Source organism: Gymnoscopelus braueri, assembly GCF_963280865.1.
Source record: "Gymnoscopelus braueri genome assembly, chromosome: 10".
Lineage (NCBI taxonomy): Eukaryota > Metazoa > Chordata > Actinopteri > Myctophiformes > Myctophidae > Gymnoscopelus > Gymnoscopelus braueri.
The window spans coordinates 31,962,741-31,973,818 of NC_137611.1; the positions used below are offsets into that span (position 1 = coordinate 31,962,741).

Consider the following 11,078-nt stretch of genomic DNA (forward strand, 5'->3'; position numbering starts at 1 on the left):
GTACCCCTCTCTCTGCCCTATAATAAAAATATCCTGCTTCAACTCTACACTGTCCTACAAATACTGTACACACAGGGGGAGATGGGTCTCCTTGGCTCCTCTGCACTTGTTTCACTCACACCCAGTGATGTGATGCTGAAATGAAAATAAAATGACTTGTTGGCGATCAGTATAATTTTCCATCAGTGACAGACCAAGAAGCCAGCTTCTGAGTTGTAAATTGAGGCTGTATAGGAAGTGACAGTTCATATGAATGGCCTGTAGTATCGCTGTTTTACCCCTGCTGGTGTCAGAAAGAATTAGGCTCCATTCAAGCGGAACTTTACACTTGATTTTCTTACCTTAATAAACATTGTAATAAATACCATATGCTTCCAGTCGCTAGTTTAAAGTCTTCTTTCAATCACCATGATAAGCGTTTTGGTAAATTATGGTCCCATTTATTTTAAAATTGATGATAAAGTAGGGTAAGCTGTAGGAGGGGCGTGGCTACCTTGTGATGATTTGATTGACAAGCTATACAACCAATAGCATTCCCGCACCCACCTGGCTCTGGTCCCAACCAATAGCATTCATTAATTTCCAGTTTCTTATTTGCATATTTGGATTGGATATAGAAAGATGGCGGATTTGAAATAGTTGAAAAATAGGCTTAATTTACGGTCTGTAGAGTCTATGGGTGTTTGTCCATTTCTTTTTTATGTGACAGACACAAACCAAAAAGAGATATTCTAAAAATACAGATATTCTAAAAGTTTGTCTGTCTGCATGTATGTCCCCCCAGAGTTTTACCAAGTATGGAATCTTTGCCCAAATATAGAGATGACTGACTGAGATAACAGTCAGTGACTGTTTAACCGCCAACACTTAATCTATGGCCTTTGTTTGGCACCCTCATGTTTTCTACTTACTATACAGTCAATATTCCAACCTCCACTGTAAGGTATAGTAGGCCAGCAAAGCACTGTGTAATGAACAGAACATGGAACTATCACTGGATGGTTCCATTCTCTCATAATTACTGGTCTAATGACCAGTGACCACTCACACCCGTTCCCAGTTCACCTCCATACTGTAGATATTGGTCCCCTGGTTTCAGGAGGGACTCTGGTAGCATTGTACTGACCTCTCCATGTGCGTCTCAGATCTGTATTTTTAGTGTCCCTTCCGTAAGTACTTCAGTAATATAGCTATTGTCCATGGTTTATCACGCCATTCCCTGTGGGGGGGCTCAATGTCCTGGCCACTGCCAGGCTTACATAGCATATCGTCGCTGACGGGCAGAAACCTTTTATCTCCATATAAAAAAAATAAAAAAGCCGAGCTACAAGCTCACAGCTTGGTGCAATGCAATGCGTTGTGAGCTTGTAGATTGGCTATTTTCTATTTTTATAATGATAAAAAGGAACGTTTTAGACATATGAAGTTTCCCCGCAACAGCGACGATGTGTCATATTTCTACAAAGTCCCCTTGCTCAGATAAGTTAGGGGCACAAAGTCATTTTAGAATATTAATATTTTTTGGCTCAGACTATAGCATTAAATCCTCCCTAAATGCTCTCAGTAGGAGCCAGTTGCCTGAACTGCAATTTCAAAAAGAAATATAGTAGAGTATGAAACCCTCTACCTCTCTACAGTATCTATCTATCAACGGAGTCATCACCCTTCTGGCTAGCTAAGAGTAAAGAGCAACACACTGCTCATAAATTTACAGGCACACTGTGTGTGTGTGTGTGTGTGTGTGTGTGTGTGTGTGTGTGTGTGTGTGTGTGTGTGTGTGTGTGTGTGTGTGTGTGTGTGTGTGTGTGTGTGTGTGTGTGTGTGTGTGTGTGTGTGTGTGTGTGTGTGTGTGCGTGTGCGTGCATGTGTGATTTATCAGTCTGCTATAATTAAGGTTGACTCTCCCTAGAGATGGATGCTACCGGTGCCACACACACACACACACACACACACACACACACACACACACACACACACACACACACACACACACACACACACACACACACACACACACACACACACACACACACACACACACACACACACTCCTCCTCCCCCCCCCCCCCCCCCACACACACACACACACACACACAAAGGGCACAAACTGTCTTGACTAATAATGACAACAATAGGGTAATAAAGGATGTATACATGAGGAGCACAGCAGAGAGACGAGGAGTGGAAAGAAGAGAGAAGGAGGCGGAAAGGAGCAGATAAGTAATGTGCGTTGTGCTGTCCACATAGCAGTGTGTGTTGATGGAATGAGGGCAGCATTCTAGTAAATGGTACCCCAGGGACCTGCAGGGAATCCCTGAACCCCCCCCCCCCCCCCCCACAAGACACACACACACACACACACGCCATCGTTACCGTTTGGGAGGAGAACAAACAAATTTGTAACAAGCTTATTAGCCAGGGGTGGAAAGGGTACTACTGTATACTACTCGAGAAGGACTACTGTTAATTGACTTCAGTATTGCTCAAGCAAGATTACTTTTGATGAAACTACTACTAATGGTAAAAATACTAAAGTAGGTATTTTGAAGGCTACTCTGAGTAACAGTTACTTGTAGTAGTAACATATGGTCACAATCAAAGGATCAATTTGGCATATGAATACGTCCTGACAACCAATGTCTCTCTGATTCAGTGGTTCTCAAACTTTTTCATGTCAAGGACCCCCTAATTAACATGTATTTGGCCACGGACCCCAATCTGAAAATGTTTCGTGCCAGGAACCCTTGTACAAGATTTGTGTTCAAATTTAAAAAGAATATCCAAACATTTTCACATTTATTAAAGATTTTGTAAATTGTACGCTAGTCTATGGACATTCTCTTTACCAATGTCTGTGTATGGTGCTGTTTCTTTGCACATTTATCAGGTTATTTACATTGTATACATTTTGCCCACTTTACACTTTATTACTGCTTAGTACCTTTGTATTATAACCCTTATTACAGTACCTTACTTGTACTATACCTTGTTTTTTGTTAGCACAGTCTGGCGGAGTCTACCATAGATGTGATGAATAAAATCTTTTGAATCTTCTCAGTTCCGGTAATGATAATACTTGTACTTCCACCCCGCTAGTAACGAGTAACACAGGACTCATGTTTCTCAAACAACAGGTGATGATGAGAATACTTTTCTTAGTTACTTTCCTCCCCTGCTTATTAGTAAAAGTGATCATCGTTCATTTTGACATTTATTTTAACTTTTCACCTATAATTAAATGCCCAAAATATTGATTGATTAATAATCCATGACTTTATTAAATGATTGATTATCGATAATTTTTCATAACTGATTACATCGGTTAGTTTGATTAACTGTTGCACCCCTTCAATAAAGTTGAAGTGAGCTAAATTGAAACATCGCGTGGTGATGTGATACAGTTGCAGTCAGCACAGCGTTTGTAGCCACAAACACGCTAGCCTCTGTTATCTTCCCTAACCAACAGCGCTGACAGATTATGTCATCAGCACGGTAACCAAGGCTAGTTTATTATCTATTGCTGCTTTGTGGTAAGGATTAAACGTCCAGAGAGGTTGTCCTGTACAACAATGGTCCTCAGTCTGTGTCACGACGGCCTCTGTATTCTTCTTACCCTGACCACACAGTCAGGAACAAATGAATACCATCTTTGACTGTGTATAATAATTGAAAACATGTTGAAAGTCAGCATCAACCTCTTTCAAATGGTTTACTGGACTTGTTTGGACCAACATGTATTCGTTTTTGGCATGTGATTAATTCATAATGACTATAGTGTATATTTTCGCTGACGGGTGAACCTTGTACAGTATGTCCAAAATCGTTACATTTCAAGAAATAGGAAAAAGAACCTGTGCTTCAATAGGTCAAATGTAGTTTATTATTTAGTGATAAAAACTCTTGTTAATACGCTTCATTTGTTAAATATGTAGAAAATCCACAGACAGTTCTCCCCGTGTCCCTTAGGGTAGGTACCCTCACAAAAAAACACGCAGTAATGTTTTTTTTCTTCTGAATAACGTGTTCCTTCCACTCGCTACGTCCTACTGGGGAAACTCCCCCTTGTCAGGTGATAAGAAGCGGCTTGCTAGCTCCTCATGCATTGAAGGAGGCATGAGCTCAGTTCTGGGCTCTCCCTAGGCTGGCAGAGGGAGAGTAGCGTAGAGAGGATTACATAGGCAATTGGCACTGGGTGAAAAAATTGGTTACAAAATCGTGGGATAAAAACTCATTTTTTTAAATGTATAAATAAAATAAACACAGACCGACATACGTACATTCACTTGAAAAAAGTTTTTTAAAGTAGCAAAAATAGCCTACCTATAAGCCAATGCACCGCGACACGTTGTGAGGTTATAGATCGGCTATTTTTGCTACTTTTGTGTGACACTCTTACGACGAAGTAGGGCATTCATTTATAAAAGAAAATTAAAAAGTTGAAATATGGAGACACAAGCTTTCTGTTCGACAGCAACTATATGCTACTTACTGCACAATATATTGCTGATGTGAAAGGCAGACACAGACTCTTTAGCGAGATCTTGGATCAGCTCTCCATCTCAGGCTCCACACAGAGCCTTAACTGACCTGGGATCGACTTGCACCAGAGCCCCCCTCCCGTTTCACCTCTACAGTACAGACTGTCAACTCTACAATATGCTCAATAAAGCATCATGGCTGGGAGAGATAGCCCACAAAATCCAGAGTGTTAATTTAAACCTGTAAGTGTAAAAAAATTACACTTTCATGTAGGGTTTGAATTAATACTTCGGATTTGACTGTGTGCTTGCGTTCTCTGCGTGTGTGTACTTCACCTTGCTTTGCTTCCTAGTTTACACCCTGTGTGTGTTCTACTCCCCGGCGCACAGAGAACACGGTGACAATGACGGAGAGATAAACACTGAATCGTACACTGTACACACCCACAACAAGGACACAAACGACCTCATGCAAGCATAGGCACATGTGAACACATGCTCAAATACTGTAGAGCACGCGCGCACACACACACACGCACACGCACGCACACACACACACACACACACACACACACACACACACACACACACACACACACACACACACACACACACACACACACACACACACACACACACACACACACACACACACACACACACACACACACACACACACACACACACACACACAGTCTCCTTGAGAGGGTGGTTTTATTTAATTATAGCATTAGTCCCAGTAGACAGCAGAAGGGGTAAACCCCACAGCTCATTACTGGGACCACTCTCAAGGACCCTGAGACCTTGTACACTGAAATAGCTCCCCGTTTGGTTCACCAAATGGGAGAAGTGGTTTTAAAAAAATCCAGTGAGTTACGCCACAGCCGAAGATACATCACAGAAACATGAAACATCATACACAAATATATCCTTGCATTAGCTAGGGTAGTCTTGAAGCAAGATAACAAGGATAGGGTAGTGACATCAGAAACAATCAACAATCTAACCTAAGTGTGTGTAGTGCCGGTGTGTGAGTTTTGTTTCATTGGACCCTGACGTTAAGGCTTTAAACTTCATCACACAAGTGTCACTTAAAAACTGACGTATTTTCAACTGCAAAAATGTACAACGGTTTGTGCTACAAAGTATAATCAGCCTTAGTTGTGACATCACTGACAAATCCTTGGTATCTTTATTCCAGGGGGTAAGTTGTGTACTGTAGTGCATGGGAGATGTATGAAGGATTCAAATTATGTATATTACATGACTACTACTATATAGAGATACATCATGGACAATCAAACTCTTGTATGCCGTATTAGTTGATACTTTTATAAAGTTCTTCAAATTTGACAACAACATTTTTTTACAACTAAAACCAACAATAATGAAAAAGTTGAAACATGTGCAACAATAAAAGTCACCCACAAACCAATTTCTCAATCTCTGAAAGGTCACATGTCAATAAAGCTCACCTTTATAACAAAATGAGATAATTATTTCAAACTGCATTGACATCAAGTCAAATAATAATTCTATACTATATAACGCATAACTATACCATTACTAAGGGAATTGTCTTTGACGGTGTGGTACTGTAGGTGTTGTAAGCAGCATCATGTCCCATTCATTTTATGGGGATGGGGATATGGGGATACTGTTAAAAATAAAAAATAAACACTCTTTGCTTCCCTTTAGTGGTCAAATATGTAATGACAGCACAACAAGGTTGCATTCACTGACAAACGGAACACAAGGCATTTCTATCACACATTGTGTCAAACACCACATATTTGCTTGGCCGTATAAATAAGGTAATGTGCATTGACAAAAGAGTAAACATTTTTTTACATTATTACTTCTGACCATCTTTCCTAGCTCATACATACCATATCCCTCTCCTGTCTCCTGTATACATTCTTGCCCTCTCCCCTCCCCTCGCATCATTTGTATGTGTATGATACTAACCTGTGTGACTCTCTCAGTGACGTGGTGTGTTCGGTCTATGAGTTTACAGGGCAGGATGTCTATGTCCCCAGGGGGCAGGGCCACATAGGATTCTTCTTTCGGGTCCAGCAGGTTCTGAGTTGACTGGAGCACCTACACAGCAATCACAAAGGTCTGATATTTAACCATTTAAGCCCTATATACTTTGTGGTCAACAGAATGGCTACGGAATGGTGAGTCTGGCAGCCAGCAGCAACTGCTGTGTTTTCAGCCAACTCCCTCACCACACTATTGGGAAATTCTATTTTGTTCACAGGGGCAATGTGTTAAAGTCCTAGTGCCACAGATCGATTTCCTTCTTGATAATGATCCTTGGGTATTAAGCGCTTATACAGTACATCCAGAATGTATTTTTCCAAGAAGAAAGAAGAAGAGAGAAAGTATGCATCTGTGCATTTACAAGTCTTTGATAGTATGGTGTGTGTGTGTGTGTGTGTGTGTGTGTGTGTGTGTGTGTGTGTGTGTGTGTGTGTGTGTGTGTGTGTGTGTGTGTGTGTGTGTGTGTGTGTGTGTGTGTGTGTGTGTGCGCGCGCGCGCGCGTGTGTGCGTGCGTGCGTGCGTGCGTGCGTGCATGCGTGCGTGCGACTGTGTGTGTGTGTGTGTGTGTGTGTGTGTGTGTGTGTGTGTGTGTGTGTGTGTGTGTGTGTGTGTGTGTGTGTGTGTGTGTAAATGGTAAATGGTGCATTTGTATAGCGCTTTTATCCAAAGCGCTTTACATAGATTGTGCATTACATTCACCCACTGATGGCAGAGGAAACCATGCAAGGCACCAACCTGCTCATCGGGAGCAATTAGAGGTTCAGTATCTTGCTCAAGGACACTAGAGACACTAACTCTGGGGGAGCCCTAGCCTGGTTCCAGCCGAATCTGCCTTTGCAAAATTGCATCGCACTTTAGCCCTCTGCAGATTAGGTCTGGCCCCCCTCCATAGAGATTCCATTTCTCTCCCTCCGCAGTTGTGCGGAACCAACCAGGGCCCAGTATCCAAATGTGGGCGGGCTTATCACCTTATTTGGAGCAATGACGTACAAGGAAGCACTGCTCTGATTGGTTCGTGAACAAGGAAGCACTGCTCTAATTGGTTTAGGTCTAACCAATAGAGTCCGTTTGGATCTTTTTGTAACCGCCCCTTGGAAAAAAATCTATCGTTGATAGGGACCAGACTAATATCCACGCAGTGTGTCGTGTGATATTGTCTGGCCACGCGAGGCTAGGGGAGCCCCCCAGCCTGGGATCAAACTGGGAACCAGTTTCCAGTTCACTCTACCCGGCCACTCTACCCCTGAGCCACTGTGTGTGTGTGTGTGTGTGTGTGTGTGTGTGTGTGTGTGTGTGTGTGTGTGTGTGTGTGTGTGTGTGTGTGTGTGTGTGCGTGCGTGCGTGCGTGCGTGCGTGCGTGCGTGCGTGCGTGCGTGCGTGCGTGCGTGCGTGCGTGCGTGCGTGCGTGCGTGCGTGCGTGCGTGCGTGCGTGCGTGCGTGCGTGCGTGTTACCTGGCTAAAAGTCCGACAGCGTAGTAGATCAGTAGTGGACCCTACTGGCAAACTGTTCTGTCTACTGCTTGATAAACCAGCTGGAGAACAGAAGAGAGGAAGGTGAATAGAGGAGAGCAAATAAGAGAGACAAAAAGTGACTTAATTCATTATCTAAATAAATAATTTTGTATAACTTGCTTCACAACAATGTTTGTGTACATTAACTAAGAAATTAGCTACAAAAAACATACGTTTACATGTGTGGATTACATATAGATTATTAAGAAGTTCCATATTCTCTTCACTATTGATTTCTTAGCTGTTGACATTCATTTGGCGTGACACAATTATAATTTTAAGCTACACGATTCGATATTAAGTAAATATGATGGGAGGTACATAGTCCTCATGACAGGTCAGAAGTCCAGTCTGTTAGATATCCTTGCACATTGTAATCATTGAGTGATAAATAAAAAATTCAGTAATGTCAACTCGAATGAAAAAATATAAAAATCTAGGTGCTGTGTCTAATGGTTAACCCGTTAAAACCGGGAAAGCATGACATTTTAGATTTTAGCTATCCCCCCAGGGGTCCTTGGGGGGATACCACGGAGTCCCCAGCTAAATTAGTTAATAAAGCGTCACAATCATTTTAACCCCTTTATCCATATTTTTTACTTTGGCTATTAAAAAATAGCAGATCTACAAGCTCATAGCGTCGCGCTACATGGTTGTAGATCTGCAATTTTTGAAAAATCTTGAAAATGTGTGCAAATCTTTAAATCTTTTATTTTAAAAGGCGAACATTTTTAACACAAATCTTTGCTTCTGGGGGTCCCTGGCATAACATATTTTCAGGTGGGGGTCTGCGGCAACATACATATCAATTTGGGGGTCCTTGGCACGAAAAAGTTTGAGAACCACTCATTCCATCTCCTCCCTCTGAGCCTCTCACCAGTACAGCTGTGTCTGGTGTGAAGTCTCCTCTGTCCACTCTTGATGTCATCCACTGAGGAGGCGTGTCTTACATCCCCAAAGCTGTCACAGGACCTGTCAGGGCCGCTACCATGTATTGGACAATCATGATTTTCTTCCTCCTTCTCTTTAACTCCTCTTCGGTATAGAAGGAGAAAAAAAGATGTGTAAGAAGAAGTTGAATTCAATCGACTCATTATATATATATATATATATTTTAAGTAAAGGGTAAATATGTGAATTTCTTGGTAAACCACAACTTATATTATATGAAAACATTACACATAAACATTTACAAAATTTTTATTATACGGCTAAAAAAGCATATATGCAATGTGCACAATTAGCGCATTGATCAGATTTGGGAGTCACAAGAACCTGAGTTCAAATTAGAGTAGTTCCGATACCGATACCAGTGTCGGAAAAGCTGCCGATACTGCCTAAAATGCTGGTATTGGTATCGGTGAGTATGTATGGCAGTCTATGCCATTCCGATACCACGTAATTTATCACATGATATTTCATGTACAGTAATATTTTGAGATTATATCTATATATATATATTATTATATCGGAATCGGTTTCGGGAAAGAAAAACTGGTATTGGTACATCTCTAAATCTGGTTCCTGTCACGTCTGTTCCCGTCTCTCTTCCACATTCCTGTCTCGTTACACTATCATGTATAATAAAACGCTGAAAACCTCAAAAGCAATGGGTATTCCACTGTCTAGCATAAAGCTAAATTAAGAATAAAGTATAGCAGTTAGAAGTTAGCTAGAAAGGCAATGGTCAGGAACAACTCTTGAGTGTGTGCAGCAAACCAAACATTGACTTATTCTTTAGGGACGGGAAGTGGGAAATCTATTGCTTTTGAGTTTTTAATCTTTATTTAGACCGACTAGAAAGCTGAGAGGGAGGGAGGGAAGGACAGAATTTGCACATTCTGTTGGCTAGCTTGGGGTACAGAGCTTAATGCATCTTATTGATCAAACTTAACCACAGTCACCCTCAACCTAAATGTAATCCCAATGTGTGGCTTTAAAGCTTTTCTTTCTTTTTTTTAATCCAAGGGTGTTTTCCCTTTAAAGTTCCCTTTAAAGGCTAAAAAAAAGAAAGAAAAGAGAAGGTGAAATGGTTGCAAAGTGGTTTGGAAAGTGTATATTAATGTGTAAGAATATCACATTCTACTATATTATGAAGTTGATACTTTCTAATATTTTCTACCAAGATAATGCTAAGATCATGTTTGAAGAATCCTACCTGGGTGAGAAGGAGAGGGGGAGGGCCACGGTTGGGGGAGCAGAGGCCGGGGGCGGAGGCAAGTCCCTCCCCAATCGCCTGCCCGTTTCCCCTCTTTCTCCTCTTGTATCCACCACCAGGCCCGTGCCGGTGGTTCCCACAGTATCTCTCCCTCCCTTGGTCACCAGCCCTTCCCTTTCGCTTCCTTCCTCTCCTCCCATCCCTCCCGCCTCCCCATCATCCACCTCCTCGTCTTCGCCCCACAACAGCAAGCTGGCACCGGCTGCCTCCATGCGCTGTTTATCAGGGAGGGAGAGGAGTTTGTCCAGGGCCACCGACTCGTGTCCCAAGGGTGGCAGGGCGGCATGGGGAGACCCCCGCTCGGAGTCCTCGGCTTCTGCCCCGGAGCTCAAGGAGCACAGCAGGAGACGCAGGCGCTTCCGGCGAGCTGCACAACACACACACACACAGGTTTAGTTTCACTTTGTTTCGTTAAAAAAAAGAAATAGTCCAGAGTCAATCAGATATTGCATTACTTCTATTCACCGGACCTGACTGTCACACAATTCCGGTGAGCTCTGTGTACTGCCAGTGTCCTGTTTGGTGGTGGTGGGGGGGGGGGGGGATTTGTGGGAGGTGGAATATTATTGTCGCTAATTTACATCCCTGCCTCCACCCACATTCTCAGCAGCAGAGATGGATGGACTGCAATACTGTACATATTGTATATCCCACGGAAAAGTAGTGTCAAGTGGTAACATTCAAAATCCTAGGTGTCAAAAGCCTTTGAACCCAGTGAGCGCAACTTTGAAATTTGAAGGCCCACATTAGAAATGTTACAAAATGATCTCCTTTTTTTCATCTTTATGGAATATTGCTAGAGTTTGACCGTTTCTCTCTCAGGC

At 42.3% G+C, this 11,078-nt stretch overlaps 1 protein-coding gene across 1 annotated transcript in view; it reads right to left on the reverse strand.

Annotated features, from left to right (window-relative positions):
* LOC308093511 (voltage-gated inwardly rectifying potassium channel KCNH2-like) overlaps positions 1-11,078 on the reverse strand; it is a gene marked incomplete at both ends in the record, with an annotated part of 86,060 nt that overhangs the window by 36,041 nt on the left and 38,941 nt on the right. The window contains 4 exons of the mRNA XM_080439848.1: positions 6,447-6,578; positions 7,977-8,056; positions 8,914-9,071; positions 10,195-10,621. Of these exons, the coding sequence (XP_080295974.1) occupies positions 6,447-6,578; positions 7,977-8,056; positions 8,914-9,071; positions 10,195-10,621 (797 nt within the window). The remainder of the gene's footprint in view (positions 1-6,446; positions 6,579-7,976; positions 8,057-8,913; positions 9,072-10,194; positions 10,622-11,078) is intronic.